Consider the following 22,048-nt stretch of genomic DNA (forward strand, 5'->3'; position numbering starts at 1 on the left):
ACTGTAGAGAGTAATCTTGATACAGTGGTTGTTTTAGAACCCTGTATATTAGCTGATAATCCATACAAGTGTAGTATAAACTTTGAACAAGATGCTGAACATAACAATTGGACTTCAGTCGCACTACACATCTTTTGAAGTGACTGCAGCAAGAGACCCAGTTGTGCAATTTGCTGATACACAAGCCCATGTTTCAGATATGCCACTTAGATATTATGATTGTACACTTACAATAAATGTATACATATTTCACCTTCCTAAAGTAAAGAAGATTATATTTAGATGGGAAAATAGAAGTTTTACATAACTGAAAACTCATTCATTAGCAAAAAGTTTAGAGCAATACTGAAAAGCTGATTTTTGTTTAACACCAAGCAAGCATGGACATATGAATATTCCTAACCTGTAAAATGATTCCTCCACATTATATCAGCGAAACTCATTGGTGGGCCACTGGGAGGGTAGTGTTTACCTTTCAGAGGCTCATGATCAGTCCTTATCATATCCATTAAGGAATTTTCCAAAGAGTGCAAGTTAAAAGTGTCATAGGGCCTATTCCGGTCCTAGAAGAAAAAAAAAAGGAAAGAATAAGTGTTATTGAAAAAATAATTCTCTAACACAGGCTCATTTCTTGTTATATAAACTCCAGCATCCAATTCAAATTTCTTCTTGATAGAACTTTTTATAATTTAAAAAAAAAAATAAATATAAGCCTACAGTTGTTAAAATCATATCCTTCATTTTGTAACTGCTGCTTTCTCCAGTATTCCCTTCAGCTATGCAGAGAGGCTTTTAATATTTCTAAAAATATGCATACAAACAATAGTTAATTCTAAATATTACCATTTAAATAAGGACTTAGAAATAAAGCAATATCAACATTTACATTGGAGAAGTGAAATTGTTTCAGAGATTTTTAGTTTACAGCTTCATCACCTGCCTTCTGTCACTATGCTACCTTAATATCAGAGCAAAAGCAATGCTCAAGATGCCAGCAGGCATATTTGTTCCAGAAAGTACCAAGCAACTCTTCAAATGTCTAACATTAATCTCACAGGTTTAAGGAAAATACACTAGGTGCAAGAAAAAAAAACACAACAGGCAAGCTAGAATATGCAACACTTCCACAGTAGGGCTCTCAAAAACCAAGCAAGGGCTTTATTGTTTGAATCTCACATTTTTAATTTGATGAGGTTCTGCTACTGTTTTATAAGTGAAAGGGAAAAAGAAAAGAAAAAAACCAGAATCAATCTTTAGCAGGCCTACTAGAACAACCAGTTTCAAAGTTCAGGAACAATGCCATGGAGGTAACAATCTACCAATGTCCATGCATCTAGCGTACCGTACACAACACGACATAACAGAATGGCCATTGTAGTCAGCCTCTTTCTAAAAAAACATTATTTTTCTTATTCCCATCACTACCATTTAAAAAAAAAAAAAAAAAAAGGTGTTTCTTTATTATGTTATGCTACAATTAATAAGGAGTGGTATAATATTCTACTGTGCAAACTGAAATCTTCACTATAATATGCCCCCATAATTCCTTGAACAATTTTTTTCACATGCTGGTTACTAGAAGATATTCTTGCTTGAAAGAAAAAAATTTAAAATCCTCAGAGAAGAAGCAGAAATATGCATAGAAAAGGTAATAAAAGTTTTGTCTTAAGTATTATTTCTCTTGAACCCTCTTGTTCTTAGCTTGTCTTTAAATAAAACAAAGGGAGAGAATGAGGTATAAATTAAGCTTGCTTGTTGTCAAAAATCTCATGTTCCCACAGTGCCTACTCTAAACTGAAGATCCAACTTCCTTTCTCCAACATGCCAATGTTGCATTTTCTGTAAGCGGAATAGCATGGTTTTCTTCACACATTTATTTCATCCATTGAGCATTTTTTGGCAGTCGAACATGATGTTCAAATAATAATACTTGATTTCTGTTAGAAGCTATACTAAGCTCTAAAGTTCAGATGATCCCACTGATTTCAAGTTTCATTGCTGACGATTTTCAGGTCTTCCACAGCTGCTTAAAACGTCAACATTTGCATACTGTATTTATAAAAGTACTTGTTCACCTATTCAAGTGGATAAATACATTGGAATATAAAATAAAATGTATGCCTAGGAAATCGTAAGTAGATCCTGGGGGAAAAATAACCACAAACCAAACAAAAACCCCAAAACAGGTTTTTTTGAGTTTTGGTTTTGTTGGGTTTTTTTTCAAAAAAGAAAACTTTTATTTCTGTTAAAACAACCCAATTCTTAGTAATATATAGTAGGAAAGAAGAGTTTGTTTTATTTCACATTCACTTCCTTAACAGAAATGCAAGGTTATATTAAAAAGAAAAAGCGTAACTTGGATGTAAAAAAATTCCACTCTTGTGATATATTAGTAAATTTATTAAATAGAATCTATATCATTCTCTCAAAGCAAGAATTTTTGTGCCTTTTTTTATTTGCTTTTTGAAATACACGTACTGTGTATACATAAGGAGGTCAGATGTTTCGACACCCGACTACGACATCTTTTTAAAGAGAAAATATGAAAGCAAACATTCATCTTATATCCTAAGTAGGGGTAGGGAAGTATTTTTCAGTCAGATCAGTCCCCTGATGGGGCTTACTACACAGCTGTAGCAGAGCTGAGCTGGCAAAACCAACACTGGAGAGCAAAAGGGCAGCACTGCTGCTTTTGCCACAGTAATAATTTATTCCAGCTTTAAGCATTCCTGAGATTATAGTCTTAGAGGACAGAAGGTGTGAGTTCAGAAGAGGACACAGCCTACAAACTGAATTTAATTGTCCTTTATTAACATATGAATGTTATATTTTAACTGTGGTACTACAGCAGCAAATCCCTGGGAGGCCCTACTTTGTTCTAAAACTTCCCAAGGAGCTTTGCACATGGACACATATGAAAAAAGTGAGAAAAAATCGTAGCATCCAGGCAAGGCTAGGCAGGGCAGGTTTGTTAGAATGCCCCCTTTTAGGGGGCATACAAACCTGCAATATACTTTCCAGATGAAATTAGACCTACATTGGATGCAGGAAGATCGATTTAATCAAAACCCTTTACCTAGGCAATTATAACACTTCCCATTATACTACTTGAGCAAGATAAATCTAGTAAAGGAAATTTTAGACACAACAGATTTTATGAGTATGTTGTGGCACATACATAAGTATAATGCATGCTGACTACAGATTTTGTAGTGTGGGTGATAAAACAAACAAGTCAGGGCTAACATTCTAGCTCCTAAATAAAAGGGTTACTACCATTTTTCTTAGTAGCTTTCATTTCAGTAGTAACTCATTTGTACTCAGTAGATTTGAAGATTGTTTCCTAAATTCAGCAATTCCTCCCAAGGAAATTGGTGCTTCTGTACACACACGCACACGATTATGTTTCCTCATTTCTCAGCATGAACAGGTTCTCCTGGTTTTGTGAATTGATACTGTTCCATCTCCCGGATTTGCCTTTTGCATTGTTTCCACAGGCCACAAACCTACTGCCAAACAATCTGAACAACAAAAACAATTCATAAAGGCCCTTAGTAGCGCATGAGAACTTCGCAAGGAAGTTCTGGGACTAGGATTGTGAATGAAAATCGAAATATATATAAGATACACAATGACAAAGCATAGTAAATAACTTGAAGTTTGAAAAATCAGCAAGTCTGAAAAATCTACTGGGATATTTTCCTAGAGAATACAAAGCTCCTAAGACCTATTTAGATAAACTACATTATGGTAAAAGAGAAATCTCCAGCTACAAGGCACTGCCTTTGGGTACACAATAATCATTAAGTCAGTGAAAGATTAAGTCCAGGCTGCCCGTGTTGGATTGCACTTTTGCTGTGTACAGACAGCTACTTGTTAGCTACTAGTGGATACAGCAGCATATTTTGGTTCTTACAATACTCCAATCTTGAAAGAAGAAAAAAGTTCAGTAACAACAGTTCTTAGAGAAGAAATGGTTCCCAAAACTTTAAATTCCAGCCCTTGGTTGTAATCTCTACATTCATCCATGACACAGACTTCCTCAAAGTGTACATGTTAAGCATAGTGAAAAATGTCACAAAACACAGTGTCTTTAATCTGTTAACTAAAAAAACTAACCCCAGAGATTAACTGTCAAAAATAACTGCAGAGTCAAGACACTAAAATGAGAAAATACAACAGCATGCATTTTACCTGAACTTTATACTTTTGTGCATATGTATTATGCTAGTCTTTAATTACTCAACCATAATAATTATTCAGAGGTCTCCATTCTCCATCCAATACACAGAATGAACCAACTCCAGGAATGAATCAAAACATTGCTTTGAAGAGGTCTGTTTATCTTCAGGACAGATGCCTGTGTTGCTTATTCCAGGAGATGGCTGAGTTTTAATCAGTGCATCAGCAAATTCCAGGAGGGGAAAAGACATTCTGAAAGTTATCTTAATTATGAAACAAAGATTACTCAGTAGTACTTGAAGCATGTAATTGACAAGTATGTGTAACATTTGAAATAAAAAGAACTTTTTCCCATTTGTTGTACCCCGTAATGTAGCAGGCTTTCAGACTCACGGCATGGGCATGTAAGGGCAGGGTATACCCAGCACTACCTCAGTTCCCTCCCAATAGATACACAAACCATGTCTTTACTGGTGAGAGAGAAACATAAAGAATGAGGAAAAAAATATTATGGATGACAATGCCAAGACCAAATCTACAGCTAGAGCCATTACAGGTGCTAAGTGGATCTTAATACAGCCTGATTTCCTCACTAAGTCCTTCAGCTTGAACAGGTAGGCCTGTGAACTGAAAAAGGAAATTACTGACATATCCCATGGCAGAGACATGAAGAACATGCACCTTGTTCCAAAAACTGAAGCTGTACCATTTTCTTCTGTCTCTGCAGAGGATTATGGCAGCAGAGGCACTTGACCCTTAATTACTGAAGTACAGTCAAAAGGTGAAAAGTTTTATCCTGAGAATGCACGTCAGCAATCTAACACGTTGCCTGAGCCTGGCTATCATCCACACCTGGCTATCATCCACACCTGGACCCTTCCAAGATACATTTTCCTGTGTCTACATATTTCAGTTCATCTGTTAACTGACTTCCTATTAAGCTTCCAAGCTTCCTATATTCTCAACATTATTTCAGTTTCAGTAATTTATTTCAGTGTTCTACATTTTCATGCTGCCCTAGATTTTTAAGCTTTCTGCACCACTATGTGGCACAATGCAACCCAACTCTGCTGAGCAATAAGATGGCTTCCACTTACTGAAATATTAAGCGTTCCCAGAATACCAAAACTCCAGTCAGGGTCACAGAACTCTCAGCACTTTTGCTTACTAGATTCTTTCTAGACATAACACGTGGTATTTTGATCAGAAGAACGAGATGAGATCCTAGGGAACAGCTAAAACAACTTTGCTATCAATGCAAACTTCTTCACTGTGGTCACTGCTGTGTTTCATTCTGTGCCTGGATTTGGTTGCACAGGATTGCTAAGCATTGCCAACTAAAGCTGAAGCCAATGGAAGCACAGCTTTGAATAAATACAGGGTAAAATGCCAGCACTGTTTTAAATTGGGCTCACTCACTCTGTTCTAGCACCTGCAGCAGGAGTTATTAGTAAGAACACCAGGAAAACAAGTTTGTCTCACTCCAGTATCCCAATCCAATGCAGCAAAAACAACTGCAAAAAAGTATTACGGAACTTTGGCTTGGGACACGCTAAATATGTCATGATGGTGCACATGAATGATCACATACAGCATGCTCTAAATGCTCACTGAGCAGTCTTTAGCTCCTAGCAGCTTCTGCTGTGATGCAATCCCACTTGCATTCTCAATAAAGTCTTAAAAAAAAAAATCAAAATATAGGAAATCTGAAGAATATGGTCACGCGCTAAAGTAAAATGATCACTTTGCAAAAGAATAAAAAAACCTGTAAAGAGCAAGTGTTACTTCCTTTGCAGCTTGGTGCTGGAATGCTGCCAAGAACAACATGACTGACAACACAGATGCACAGAGAACTAGAAAAAACAGAAATTTCAGTAATTTTTTCCGTATATTGGATTTCATAAAAATATGAAATAAACCAAAACAAATAAGACAATATAAAATGTAGGTAGGATGGAAGAATAGGGTAAATTTGTCTATGCCCATAATGGAGAACTGCACAGCATAGCTACTAGTACTAATTCTTGATGGCATTTTATTTTAATTCCACCCTCTTTTTTGATCTTTCCAGTGAATTTTGGATAGTATTAAACTAAGCTGGATTTATTGTGTTCCCTTACTGAACAAAAAGGGGAATGTTTTCTTATGTTATTGCTGCTCTTGGAATGACCACAGAAGACACACATCAACTTTTCATACACTTTTCTTATTACCAACTGTAGCACATTTTATTTTCATAGGTTTCGGAAGTTCACTGGGCAAAAGGTGAATTTTTTTAGGTTTGTTTAAAAAGCTTCTAAGAAAACTAAGGAAGTTTAATACAAACATAAAGCAATATCTAACTGTATAAAGATTATGAAAACATTTCCACGTAATTTGAAAAATAACATTTCAAAACTCTAGTTAACAGTATTTAGTCTGTGTTACATAAACATTTATAGTTAACATGCAAGAACTCAAATTCAATCCAAAAGCCTTGAAAACTTGACCTATTCAAGCAATTTTTCCACAAAGAAAGGTAAAGTTGTATTACCTTTCTTATAAATTGAGTTCTAAAATGTTACAAGGAAACTAAAATCTTTCAGTGAAATGTTTGTAATTTTTATTTTCAGATTAACTAGAAAGCAGAAATAGAGATTCAACCAACATTATACAGAGTTAAAAAACCAATATAAATTATATTATTCAGTTTAAATGTTCTTTTACTTTGCAGTTGAGATTCCCCTTTTGTACACACTTAATACCTGCTTAAAATATATATAAAAAAAATTCAGTCTTTATAGCCGTAAGACTTGGCATCATAATCACTTAAACAGTATATCCTGCCAAGTTACTAAATATTCAATATTCGCTTGCAAAGAGCGGGGAAGAAAGTAGTTGAAATTACCCTGCATTTTCCTAAATGAAGGTGGTAACTACAGAACAGACTGAGGGAAATGCACTAACTGTTCCCCCGGTTTAGGAGTTGCAAGGAACAAACCATAATATGTCCTACTGGATACAAACTAAACATGCATATATATATATATATATATGTATATAAATAAATTTCTTTCATTAGACGCTTACTAAGCAGTAGCCTATCACCTGTGTTCTTTGAAGCACTCTTATTTATTCTTCCAATACAGACTTTTATAATATGCCAAGCATACTACTTATATGATCACTAATGTTATTTCTCCACCTCAGATTCAACAACAGTAAAGCACCTACTCCAGTGCTTACATCACCTAACGTAATGCTCCAATGGGGAACGCCATTTTTCACGAGGTAACAGAAATATAATAATTTTGCCATGAAAACAATTAAACAATGTGCTTTAAACCCCTAAACAAATAAAAACCCCCACAACAACAAAAAAATCAGGAGAATCTACAAAACATCTATTATTCTTACACTCATTACACTACTGCAGGGAATGATCTGCAGACAGTACAACTGACTGAGCGCTCACTGACAGGATTTATGTTTAGTCATATTTTGTTCAATGTGATGCTTTAGATAAAAATCTGCTCATCAGTCCTGCTGCTGAATGCATCTCAAAAAGCTGATGTATCCACTTTCTATTATAGTTACTAATTCCAGTAACAAATGGTTCTAACACTTGTAAAATATAGGATTAGAGTAGTTACACCCAAGATGACCATCAATTCACAAAAACAAGCAAGTGGAAAAAAAAATTTGTCAGCAGTAGAATTTACAAGGCCATTCATTATACCCTTGAGCTATTAAAATGACATAATTTAACTGGTTCATTGGCCTGCTGTGCAAGAGTTCAGCACTCATAAGTCACCTCTGGGCTTCTACCACTCTGTTCAGCAGAATGTGCCCCATAGCCTCTGCCCCATAGCAAGGAAAAAGTAACATTGACCTAAGAACTCCTTGCCAGATAAATCGACACACGTTAAGTGCAAACCTCAAATCACAAGATGAAAGCAAAGATGCCACGGAGAAAGAAGTACTGGAAGTGCTACAGTGTGAAAGGATTTGAATGGTCACACTTGGCAGTCTCGGCCACATAATGTAAAAGACAGCAGACATTGTATAAGGAAGCTATTGCCTCAGAAAGATTTACAGTCTGTCTTATGGCATGAGAGCATAACGAGACAAAATGGGAGATAGAAAAGAATACAAGTAATCACTGTCAAACAGATTTCTGAGCACCACTGCCCAGTAGCTTCATTGATTATGGTCACCACAGCAAAGGAGACTCAAGGATTTCTCTGAAATAGAAACAGCGGTTTTATCTACAGTTACTGATCATCAGTGACAAAGGATATATTGGTAAGGTTAAAAAAAAAAAAAAGTGTCACTGAAATGTTTAAGCCTGATGACAAATAAAATATTGTCTCTCATCCAAACGCATTATGCTTCTAAGAAAAATGTGACTAAAATAATATCTCACTGGCACATTTCAAGTCAGGCTTCTGCTCCATTTCCATTGTGCTCAGAAAATACCGCCTCCTGAACAAAAATCTTGTAGGTGTCAGAACTGCAGACAGCAATTTCAACAAAACAGAGGTAACACATTTCATCTTTTCACACAGGATCATCCTACAGGTTTGGAGAACTACCCTTACAGAGGACAGTCATTTTCCATTTCAATGCAAATATAGGCCTTCACTTATAAAAGAAAATCAATAAAATTTTTAAATAGTGGGGACAGTTGTTCAGTAAGGGCTGAGAGGGAACTGCAGTCATCTACCAATATTTATGCACAGGCCTAAATCAGGCCAGAAACCCTCACAATGTTCCAGTTCCCAGAAAAGACAAGGAGGTGACCTTTCCAGCATGATGCCATTTTGCATTCAGCAGGACTTAAAGAAAACGTTTAATCTATTAGTTGCAATATACTTTTAATTACTGAAATTACTCATGTGAGTTTATCCAAGTCTTAACTTAATATTATTAGAGCATGATCAATATGCATGACAAATTGTGGCACACAAAAATCCATTCAGTCACTTTCTTCCTAACAGGGATTTAGAAGAGTCAGGTAGCAAATGTTCTTCATCCTGGGACTTCATCAAGGACGTAATCTATGACAGAATCCCAAACTGTCTCAGCCACCTTCTCGTAAGGGAAACAGAACTATGAGCTTTCTCAAGCTGTATACCTATTTCTAAATATGAGTTGAGGACTCCTGTGTAGCTATTGAGATATAAGGCAAACCTTTTCCTAAAGGATCATTATATTAGAAATTTTAATTTAAGAATATTTGCTATTATGTACTTGATCCTCTGCTAAATTATCAAAGGTTGCATATATACAACTGAACAGGTAGGAAACAGCAGACAGCAGCAATCCAAAGACCACTCATAGCATCAGAGGAAGGAAAAGCAGAAGCGGAACAAAAAAAATCCCAGTCCAAAATAACGTTTTCATTAGAAGCAAGTCTTCAAATAAATTATACACAAGCAATTCCATTTCAGATTAAATTTTGTAAACAAAAGAATTTTTCCAGTTTCAAGTACTGAATCATCACACATATGAAAAAAAATCCATTTAATAACAAATTCAAAATTAATGTATTAAATATATTACTTCATATGATAAATATATTAAAATAGTAACTGAATCACACTATGTATACTTGTATCTTTGATTGCCTAAGGAGCATAAAGGCATCCAGGACGTGAGGAAAAGAATAACTGTATCATGTACAAGGGGCCTGAATACTTATGTTACACTTCTTCGAAATAACAAGAATTGATACTTCTTCCTCTTAGATGAGAAGAAACCATGAGCAGTTTTGTGTTGTCAGGTGTTATGCATTCAAATTACTGCTGCTGAACATTTAGATTTAATTAAAATAATTCAGAAATCACTTACAAGACATACAACTATGCAATTAACCAAAAGGAAACCTTCTTTATGCAGAAATTGAAAAGGATATTCATAGGAGCAAGAAAAATGCTTTCCTTTTACATTATAAGGGCTAAACTGATTAGCACATGGCAAATTTAGTAGAGATTGCTCCAGACAGGAAAAACGTCTTGAGATAAAAGCCTGCCTGATTTGCAACCTAATTCTCCTTTTTTGTACAAGGTAATAAAGACTGACAGGTGCCTTAAGAAATGTTGATAGAAGGAAAGAACCAGGATGTTCAGCCACTTACATACATTCAGGGAAACTGTAAGAAGGTCAGCATGAATACCTTGAACAACAAATTTCCAGAAAAAAAGTCAAGCAAGACTGATAAAAAAATTAAAACACATCAGAAGTCAGGAGCAAATAATGAAGCCTCCCTCACATTCACAAGGGAAAACCAGGTAAACAAGGGGAAACAGAAAATACAGGTAAATAGTAAGAGACAAAGCAATATCATCTATCCAATTCAATAATAGATGAGGTGCATGGGAACACCTTAAACAAAAGGAGCCAGAGTCCGTGAAGCACAGTTAGTGGAACCAGTAAAGCCAGTCCAAGTAAGGATGTCAGTACTGTATATATCTGACCAGCAAAATAAAAATGAAAGAACTGCAATAACTGAAGCAGAATATGAAACGTAGATGACAAACACTGTTTCTAGTTTTTATGACTAAAATTCATGGATTTCTTAAGAAATACAATGCAGAAATAATATAGCATTATACGTTACTGAAGCAGTACCCTGGAAATATGATCTCCAGTTCTTGAAAGACTATATAATATGGTTGATCTAACAAGGATTTCAGCACAGCGTTTCATATGGTGCTACAGGCAAAGTAATCATGTAAACAGGAAAAAAAAAGTAATTAGTGCAATTGAGGTAAGGAAAAAAATGGCAAAATGGGAAAGAACTGCTAGAGCTAAACAGAATCTGCTAAAGAAAAGTGAATAATAGAGTTTCTTAAGGGCAAATCATGAGACCAGTTTTATCACTACTGTTGGTTAATAAAGTAGAAAATAATAATAATTACAAGATATCATCAACACAGAGGAGATCAGCTTATCATGCAGAAAGAACTGAAGAACTGCAGCAAAGCAGGCTGATATTTAATAGCACTAACCTACAAGGTCATGACCTCAAGGACTCAATTTTCTCTATAAACTGGGACCTCATTAACCAGAAAGAATAACATGGAAAGGAAAAATACCAGCATTTATTAGTTAATTTCTGCACAGTTATAAACTACAAATATAACTATTAAGTGTGAAAGGGTAAACAAAATTGCAGGTTGTGTGAAAACTATACATCTAGTACAGTTATCTTTTGCATCTGTGCACGCATACCTTCATTAAAAAAGCTATTTTTACTGTATTTGTTCTTTTAAATTAATTCCCCTTTCTCTGTATGTCCACTAGAGCCAAGGACTGAGTTATATTTTGAAACATTCACCAGCTCAAGTTTATATTCAAACAAGACTACTATGCAAGTGAAATAGCAAGAAAACTTTACAGTTTCTCTAGAAAGTGAAGCCTTCCAAAAAACCTGTAAAATTTACTACAATCCATTTTCATGTAGTTTTAAATGGCACACACAACAACAGTTACTTTTCCCTTGCCTGACAAGAAAAAATTGTTATATAAGTAGTCTACTATTTCTACTTTATGAAGCCATGTCAGAAGAGTGTGCTCCTCTTTAGACAAGGGAGGTAAGACTGTCTGCAGAAACTTGCATCACTTATAAAACACTTATAAAACCTGCTGAAAACTATGTGTGATTTTTTTTACTGAGATGTCACAAGAACAGCTTCACCTATTAGCAGTCAAAGTAGCAGGAGCCACCAACCTGAGGACCTTTACCACTAATGCTGAACCCAGTCCAAACTGCAAGATTTTATTTGCAGAAATTTTCATCCACAGAAAGTGAACGAGTGTAGTGTCATCTTGGATTGCCATATTTGAAAATGCCAGAGCTTCCCTTTTATTCTATATTATAAAAGTCCTACTTTTCCTTGTTCCTGACTTTTGTTTCCTCCACTCTCTTGTTCTGCCTTACTCTTCCTGCTGCACAGTCAGCTGCTACTTTGGCCATTGTGAGTTTTAAGAAAAGCCCTTTCAATTACTGTGAGAGGTTTCACTGTTTTCAATTTCTTTTTTTTCAATTGTCACAGGAAGAAACAATATGATCCTGGAAAGAATACATGAACAAGACAATTATTTAGTGAGATGAAATAATTAGGTCAGACTGTTATGGGCATCATGACTTAAAACTAAAAGGTATCTTTATAAATAATTTAAAGAAAATTTCAAACTTACAAAATGTGCTATAAACATTTTACACACGTGGTTATTACAATCTTGATGCTTACTAAGCACATCAATAGATGATATCAGATTTGGTTATAAGCCATCTGTTAACATGTTGGACCCTAACAATCACTTAATTACATTAATCACTTAATTAACCCTTTACAAATGTACAATTACTGTAAAGGTCATGTAGTAAATGGGAGTAACACCAGCTACCTACATGCTAATTCATTAATGCTTTTAACGTATCTCTTTCACGAAGCAAAATACTTCAAGCAGAATGAAGCAGCAACTTCCAACAAGGAATTACGAATTTTCATTTAATCCAAAACAATATTTAACCATTAAAGTGCTTTAAAACAAAACTATTTTTTGCAATTCCCTAATAAGTCTTATTTGCAAAAAAGAGCGTTTACCGCTCTGAGAATAAAACTAAGAGAGCTTTGGTGGGTGATTTTGTTTTGAAGAGCCATTCTTTCAGATAGAAGACATTCAAAACCACAATACAGATAACATGTCATGGCTGGGCTTCACAAACGAAGATTTGGGAAGGTCTCTACCCACGTTTGTCACAAGCGCGTTGGTGGCTAAAAAGGCCAATATGAGACAGACATGTCCGGTTGCAAAAGGCACAGCAGAAAGACTCCTTAGGTGGTAAATTCTGCAAGGCACGATTCTTTCTGCATTGCCTTTTCTCCTCAAGGGTGATCCTGCGTGCTTTCTCAAAGGCATCAGCAGCGTTATAGAAGGTGTGTCTCCAGACCTCCCGAGTGGAGGCCAGAGTAGTTATGTTGATCAATATGGCCAAGGCTGAGATGTTGTTTCAGGGAGTCCTTGTATCTCCTCTTTGGGGCTCCTTTCATGCGGCAGCCGGTGGCAAGTTCACCATAAAGCCAATAAGTCTTATTTGCAAAAAAGAGCCTTTACCACTCTGAGAATAAAACTAAGAGAGTTTTGGTGGGTGATTTTGTTTTGAAGAGCCATTCTTACAGATAGAAGACATTTATTCAAAAACACAATACACTACAGATAACATATATATCTATGTATATATGCCTATATATGACTTTCAAAAGTTGCCTGACATTTCTCATTAAAAGATCAGCTTTAACTTGCTTACAGTTAAAAATAACTTCCAAACATAACTTCCTAGAATGACACTTTTCAAGATGAGCACCTTTGCAATAATTCTTCCATGTAGGAAAGATGAATTTCACTGGAACATCCACTTATGAGTATGACATAAAATAAAATCATATTAATAAAATGACCATGTTAAAGACGTAATTCTTTCCTCATTTACGTCATAAATGTTTTTCTGTCAATCTGTGTGAAGATCCATCCTAAGTCACATATTCCAGAAGCCCAGTGTGGGGATGAGGAAAGAAAATCAGGCATGTTCAGACTAAATTATCACTTGGTTAAAATTTTTAAATTTCCAGAATTTAGAACTTCTAGCCAGTACTTCTGAAAATTCCATTCTCCCTGAATTTAAACCTACTTAAAACCCCTCACGTTATTAAGCTTGCACTGGAGTAATTCCCACAGAGTAAGTGAACATTATTCACCTTATGCCTACAGGGATTTATTGGGCCTTCCTCTGTAACTTGAAGCTTTGACATGGAAAGCAGAATAGGGAAGGTCAACTCAAATGAGAAGGTTCAGTTAAAAAAGGGATCAAAAACCAGGAACAGGAAGAAGTAGAAGGGATGTCTGAAAGCAGTGGAGTTCAAGGTGGATAAAATGAAGAAAAGGGGCCGTGCCCACAAATCCACACTTTGCCCAAAACTGAAACCCATTGACAGTTTATGCTCTGTGTACACACAGCTTTCATTTACTTTGTTAAACAAGAACAATCTGTAGAGTTCATCAAAAGACTCTAATTTGGCTGATGAATCATGTGAAGGTCATCATCCTAACATGCAACAGAATCTGTGGTTTTGCTTAAGTATTTCATTTAAACTCTAGGAATTTAAAAGAAAACTACAATTCTTGCAAATTTTGCAAAGCCATTCAGAAAAAAGAATCGGGAAGCAAAAGAGTAAGACTTCTCAGCATTTGGAAGATGTGCAGAGAATAACATAGACAGTTGAAGGAAAAGAGGGTATCAATCAAGTAAATTAAATATTTTGCTTCTTTTATCCTCCCTGATGGAAAGTTCTTAATTCCTGAGTAACTGGCATGCAACATAACCTAAAAATTTTTGACAAGTGATAATTTGTTGTCTTCACTTTTTGATGCCTGAGATTCTCACAAACATCAAACTTAGAGATTTCAGTGGATGTTCTGTTTTCAAAGACCTATGTAAGACCTATATGCTAAATATTTCAGAAAAAAACTACAACTTTTCAGTCTTCTCAGATTGAGCACTGAGAAGAAAATGAATTCCCCAAACTCTGTGCCTCTTATTTACATCTCTAGAATGGCAATCACATCACCCCTTCTCTTAACACTGTTGTGACAAAGCAGATCAATATCTATCCTGATTGGCACAGTGTTTCTCTTCTATAAGATCTTAGAAAAATTGAAAATTTTATCTCTGCAATGAGTTTGAGAAGCATGCAATAAAGGGACAAAGCCACATTAAACAGTGAGGAAAACAAAGGCATCATTTAGTTGTGTTTTTCATATGCTACTGGTAACCTGTAGGAAAAGACAGAATCATTTAACTGAAATTTATGAAAATGAAAATTTTGACAAAGTCTGAACATACACAAGCAAAGTTTCTCTGACATTTCACAACTTGCATTTTTAAAATTCTAAAATTTACAAGTAATAATAAAAAGATTATACAAATGAAAATCTAACTTTATGAACAAAAATTGTGCACTCGTTTAACTACTGAGGCACCTGCTTACTACTGGTATGTACAATATTCTAACAATTGCTTAAAAGCAATCTTCTTGCACTTCTCAAATTTCTACTAAATGAAATATGGAAAAATTAAATAAAGAAGAAATAATGAAACGAAACATGGCAATGGCACCCTAAATTTAGGTACGGAATGTATAAAACATCATATAGTCTAAAAACTGACAAGTCTAAACATGTTCTGACATACTTGTTAGAAAAAATGAGAATGGAAAACTGTTACACTTCAAGTTTCATAGTCATTAAAAAAAAAAGATTTAGTTTAGTATGAAAAAGAGGCAAATGATCTCAATAACAGCAAAATGTACTCTGTCAATGCCATTCTAAAGTAAAACACAGCTAATGAAAATTAATTTTAATTGTATTTGGGAGAAAATGAACTAGTTATACATACACAGATCTAGATTACAGATGTACATACATAAATATTTTGCATATACTTATTCACAAAATGCTAATATTACTAGGAATGGAAAATTTGCCTAAAGCTTTGAAATATACATCGCTAATTTCTCTCACACTACATATTCCACTTACTCTTGTTGTTGGCTAGAGGGAAAAAAATATCTCTGAACACAGGTGGACATTTCAGAAGTTTCCTTATCGAAGGGAAATTATGAGCCTACACAGCACCAGGAAGAGTTCAAAAGGAAATTTAGCTGTCCTTCCACTGAGCAAACAGTAATTAGAAAACTCTGTTTCCTGCCCTTTCTGAAATTTTAGTTCCACCGTACAGAACAGGTAGATGAGATAAGAAATGGTAAGAACTACTTCAAAACTATGCACCTAACTGGGCTTGGATTAAGTTAGAAGGGCATAACAGTCTGATTATCCCTGAGAGAAGCCAGTAACTTCCACCTAGTTCTATTGTTTCTCCCATCTCAAGATCGTACAGAATTTATCTAGCTATTGATATCTTCTGAAGACATGGAATACAAGGAAAAAATCCACTATCATGCCTAAGGAATATGCTGTTCCATTTTCAGCTGCTAACTGCAACCACCAATTATACATGAAAAGCTTTCAATCTTGATTTCAGGGAGTTGAGAAGACAGAGTGGGGAGAAATAGGGAAAAGGAAGCGAAAAGAGATACTTTTTCTATCCTAAGTTTTCTAACTGCCATTATGCTAAAGGGCTTGAACAGATCCTTTTCCTTAAATAACATATCACATGTTACTATGATAAAAGTGAAATCCAAATCAAAGCAGCATGCTTATTTTGGAAAAAACAGTGAAGTTTGTAAATGGCCTTTATTTCCTGGGGGAGTTCATGTCACAATTTGGAAAAAATCTTGATTAAATTTCTAGGACAAGCATCTTTTATTTATGAATAGTATTTTCAAACTTATAACACTATCTCAAGTGATCAGAAGGAAAAAGGAACAAAAAAAAAAAAATCATAAAGACCAGAAAACCTTAGAGCATCTCTCAAATGTCATCACTGGATAGCTTTGGTAAATGTTTTTCTATACAGCCTAATTTAAAATTTCTAGAAAGTGGTCTACCCTGACCAAGCCAAACTCAGATGTGTACAGTTTAAGATCACTTTAAACTAAACAGTGCTATATTTTAGTTTCCCTTTAGTATACTTATGCCAAGAATCACTCATGAGTGACCTTAATGAAAGAAGAGCTATTTTGCCAACTGCTAAGAAATAGAAATGTTCATCATCCACTCAGCAAACTAATTTTTTTCCTTGAAAGCCACCTGGAACTTGAAAACACTACTTTTCCAAGTCTCCCTTCCTCTTACAGTCAGTTCACAAGAGCAGTCTAGGCAAAAAGATAAAAACTGGGAAAGATGATCCAAGAAGGAAATAGTAAAATGAACTGCCATGCCCTTCACCTTCCCTTCTACCTTACCTCCGAAAGAAAAGACAGATAGACCTTTATCAAATCTGCAGGACAAAATTATTGATTAATTGTTCTGTATTAACATCTTTAATGTTTTTAAGGAAGTGCTACCTATATATGGAATTGATCAGAATATCAGCTGCATACTGAACTCAGACCTTTGCTCTACCTTCACTAACTTTAACAGCATAACTATGATTCAATTGGTTACTTAAAACTAATCAATAAGTAATTAGTAATCAAATCATCATACTTTAAATGTAACTTAGGCATGTACTTTTTCTTCTGTACTGTTACCATACTTCAGTTAATTCGAAAACACAGACATTTAGAATTGAACCAAATTTAAAAACAAATAAGAAAATGTAAAATACTTCACAACTGATAATGCTAGAATGTCATATATTACTTGTAGTTACACTGAAAGACTACTGAGAAACCATGACATGCACTCTCACATTTTAATATTCAGAATCTGGCTACTTACTGTGCTAGTTAATACTACCAACAGAAGCATGTAAGAAAGGAGGTGGAGGAAAAAAAAAAAACAAACCTAGGCAATGTTCTCTTTTTTCTTCTTTTTGTCCATAAAGTTGAAGACTGTCAGTACTTGTGTGTCATCATGTAAAAAAAATTAAGATTGGACTACATGTTAAGAAATAGATTTTAAGATACCAGTAACATTACTAAGTGTGGTTACCTACTAAACTGTCAAGAAGCCAGAGCCAATGCTAAATTTAGACTAAAGAAATACAGTGTTTTAAAAATCAATTTTCAAATAGACTTATTGCGTACAACTATTTCTGGTTGAAAAAAACCCACTAGATCTAAACAAAGGTTTTAAAACTAAAATCACCAGAGTGTACTAGTCAGTATAACTCCTTTACTCATAAGCACAAAACTGTATTTGTTGCAATGGTGAATGCTCCAATACTTGAACTCAACATATTTATGTATATATACACTTATACACAAACTCACTGCATGTTGGTATTGGCATTTAGGTATGAGATATTCAAGTTATATCTAATTTCTAAATTTAGCTTATAATTTTATTTGGCCAAAAATAATTCCTGTTAAAATCAATGAGGAAAAAAACCCCATATCAAAACACCTCCCCAAAGGCCTTTCTCAGTCTCCCTGCAAAAGACAGCACGTTAAAACTATCTTTATACACAATAAACACCACCTTATTTATTTCTGCTTGAAAAATATTTATCAGTAAAGCTGCCAAGAATGACTTGATGCATGCCAGAATCTTCAGAGCACCAAATTGCTATGCATTTCGTATTGTTTCTAAAGAACATTACTTGAAAAGCAGCAAAGCTTAACACAATTTCTGGAAATTTGTTACAGTGCTATTATAATTAAAAATCCACAAGGTAGATATCTTTAATTAGAATACTGGTCTTCAAACATTTAATTCCTTCTCTACCTTTTTCACTGTAAAGAAAATTTCTTACCCTTGCTTCCAAGGGTCTATTTCAGGCTCTATCAGTCCTCCTGGTTAGGAGGCTGTGTCCCAATATCTTCACATGGCCAAAAGCTAAAAGAAATACACTATTTACCTGAGAGAAGAGAAGGAAAAGAGAATTGTGGGAGCAACTCAGAAGCACGAGATGACATTAGCTCTCTTCAAGCCCCACCACTCTGCCGTAAAATGGAACTGAACCGTTGCCTGTGTCCCAGGGACAATCAGTTAATGTCAGCCTCAAAAGCCAGAGATGAGGATCACCTGGCACAATGGCACAACACTACTGCTTGCCACATGACAATCACAGGACCTTCACCTGAACCATTCAGAAGACAAAGAATATTCAGAAGAACAAACTGGCCACGATTTTGTATTTCCCATATGGCTTAGTTTCACATATGTTCCCACGATCTCATCTCCAGCTCTTATCTTCTACATTTCACTCCAGACTGATCACTTCTCTTCTGCCTTTCAACCATCAGCTTTGTATCTCCCTCAATTTTTTGTACATTGCAATCAATTTTTCCCAGTAAGTATATGGAAGCAATCTCCCTCAAAGCATTTTTAGTTGCCTTTCAACACCAATCACAAAGCAGACACCAGCAAAATTTCTACTGACTATTTAAATATAATAACTATAAAATTCTACCAATATTTTAAAATCTTCTGATATGTTCTGCAGCACAACTCCTTGGGACAGATGCCAACTGACATACAAGATGCACTTGCAACCAGACTTGTCTATCTCGTATTGGCCTTTTTAGCCACCAGCGCGCTCGTAGCAAACATGGGTAGAGCCCTTCCCAAATCTTTGTTCGTGAAGCCCAGCCATGAACAAGATGCACTAAAGTATTACTCAAATTCAGGGATAAAGATATCTAGCATATTCCTTTATATACATGTTCTTAAGAGAAACATTTTCAAATCAAACATTTTTTCCTAGAATAAGATATACCAGTAGCTGAGTAACAACTGTCTTCAAGTGTTACAGACTCAGAACACGAATCTTGGCTACAGAAGTTTTCTGCTTAAAATTTTTGATCACTGCAAAGACCTGAACTACAAAATATCTCTCCCTGATGTTATTTCAAACAGTGAACATATTAATAGTTTTCTTTTTACTCAGGAAGCTTAACAATCTTAACATAAAAGAATAGGTTAACACAAAGAACTTCCTAATGTGCAAAAGTGTGTTGCTAGAAAGTTTACTGGAAGGTCTTTCTGAAGTAGCTCAAAACGGTGCATTATGAAGGGTGGCAGATGTACATGGACAAACCTGCCAGAACTACTTGATAGTGCTGACAAACAGAACTTACTGTGTCAACATATTGCCCAATTTTGGGGCGAGGGGAAGCAGAAGAAAAAAAAAGGCAACCAGAACCTCGGCAGCAAATATTAAAACTCTTAGACTAATTTGAATTTCATTTTTATCGTGTAACTAAACAGTTGCCTCCTATCAATAGTATGGTTTCAAGACATCTTTGGCAATTTGTTAAGTACAGCAGCAATTAACGTTAACCCAGATCACAATTTTGTAAGCAAAATTCAGCAGCTTGTATAAAAAAAAAAGAAGACCCTAACAGGAAAAAAAAAATACAAGTTTTCTGAGTCTCCAAAATCAGACTTATACCAGCTGGTGCTGAGAGTAGTCTAAGTATTTGCTTTCAGTGGAACCTGAAAACACTAGGTTAAATTCACAGAGGAATAAAACAAGTTTCCAAATTTGCATATTGCCTAATATGTTAGTTTTTCAAAACCTTAATTTTAAAAAACAGAGGACCTTTTCTTTAAAAGCAGTTGTCTACTTTTTTTCTCCTAGTGATGACTAAATATTTGTCAGTTTAATTTGAGACAATTTACAGTCACAATAATAAACTTGTATATTCATTAAAGACATATCTCAACAATCAAACCACCAAAATAAGACCATTTACTGTTGTTTTCCCTACTAATTCAAATATATCGAAATTTGTCATGTCTTATATGTAGACAATTAAGAATAATTGTAAATCGAAACACATTTCCCACTCCTAAAAAACGACTGGGAGCTATATTCATTAGCTTTTGTGTCTCTGTACTCTGTGCAAAATACTATTTGAACCAGGCATATTGTGTCTAAAGCGTAATCTTTCTCCAGACTTCAGTGCTCCAAAGACATTAACCAGCAGTTCACCAGAAGCCACTCCGCCTTCATTTAGGGTAGCCAATAAAAAATTTGCAACTCTCCCTTTAAACAGAATGAAGCAGCAAAATGAAATTTCAGGGCTGACTATAAGGTGCCCTCTTTGAATGGGACTGGAAAGTACACACGATAACATATATTTTACTTCAACAGTCTCTAAAAATAATGGGGGTGAGGGTTGTGTGCTTGATTTTCTTTTTTACTGCGTCTCTAATACTGTCAATATAAATGCTATTCTTACCAAACTTGTAAGTTAAAAATGTTTAAGAGTTCATACTTTGTTGAGAAAACAATTACCTAAAAAACAAGAATATATGAATGATTTAAATGTATTTCAAAGCAGAAAATTTTGACTTGTCTGACACTAAAAAAGCTAACCTAGAAAAAATTTGAGATTCACTTCATCTTATATAGATATAACTGCAACTGCACGCTCTGCTTTTTTTCGACCCAAAATGGATTTCACACCATGACAGGTTTCATTCTGCATTAAAATTGCAAATCTTCTATGTGGCCCAGTTTCAGCTGCAATTGATCTGCTTTGTCGTCATAGATTAAAAAAAAACAGTGAAGGGCACTGCAGCTTTAAATATTTCAGAGCTATGTAGCTAGTAAATAGACTCCATTGCAATATGGCTCTGAAGGTCGTGTCCTATTGTCTCTTTTCTCTGCAAATATTTTGAACAGCATAAAATGGTTTATTTTATACAATACCTCCCTGCCATTTCTAAATCATGTCAATTGTATTAGGCACTTCCTTACTGGAAAGGACAGATACGCCACTCTTTCCACACACACCCACGCTGCTTCGTATTCAAAACGTCCACTGTGAATATAACAGCAGGGTGTACATATTAGAGGTACACAGCTTTTCATATGGATACCTTATGCAAACAAACTCCCCATTAAATCCCACCACAACATAAGGACAATTAGTTATTTCAATGGTGATGAAATAATTAACTGGATTTCAGGTCAAGAAGTATCTTTGGTTAAAATTAACAGCCCAGTTAGAAAACCGAAGCCAGCAATTTTAACATTTCCATTTTCTCACATAGGGGAGAATATGAAAAAAAATTATAACACAGCACCAGGAAAATGTAGTCTGCCAAATCTGTTTTTCATGAAGGCTACTACCCTTCAAATGATAAAAAAGAGTAAAGAACAACAACATTAAAAAAAAACCAAAAGCCCTGTCACATTTAACAGTATGTTATAAGAAAAATAAGACTATAAATCTTAAGCCCAAATTGGAAATCTCTGCGTATGCAGATCCTAGGTTCAACCCCAATTCTTTCATATAAGATG

At 35.0% G+C, this 22,048-nt stretch overlaps 1 protein-coding gene across 10 annotated transcripts in view; it reads right to left on the minus strand.

The window, feature by feature from the left end:
* Nucleotides 1–22,048, minus strand: part of CPEB3 (cytoplasmic polyadenylation element binding protein 3) — an 84,966-nt gene that overhangs the window by 53,597 nt on the left and 9,321 nt on the right. For 6 of the 10 annotated variants that reach the window (XM_032695192.1, XM_032695188.1, XM_032695189.1 and 3 more), the window contains exon 3: nt 404–563. In XM_032695192.1, coding sequence (XP_032551083.1) covers nt 404–563 — 160 coding nt within the window. The remainder of the gene's footprint in view (nt 1–403; nt 564–22,048) is intronic. The other 4 variants (XM_032695197.1, XM_032695194.1, XM_032695195.1 and 1 more) reach the window with 1 other exon arrangement.

This window comes from Chiroxiphia lanceolata, chromosome 8, assembly GCF_009829145.1.
Source record: "Chiroxiphia lanceolata isolate bChiLan1 chromosome 8, bChiLan1.pri, whole genome shotgun sequence".
In the NCBI taxonomy this organism is placed as follows: Eukaryota; Metazoa; Chordata; class Aves; order Passeriformes; family Pipridae; genus Chiroxiphia; species Chiroxiphia lanceolata.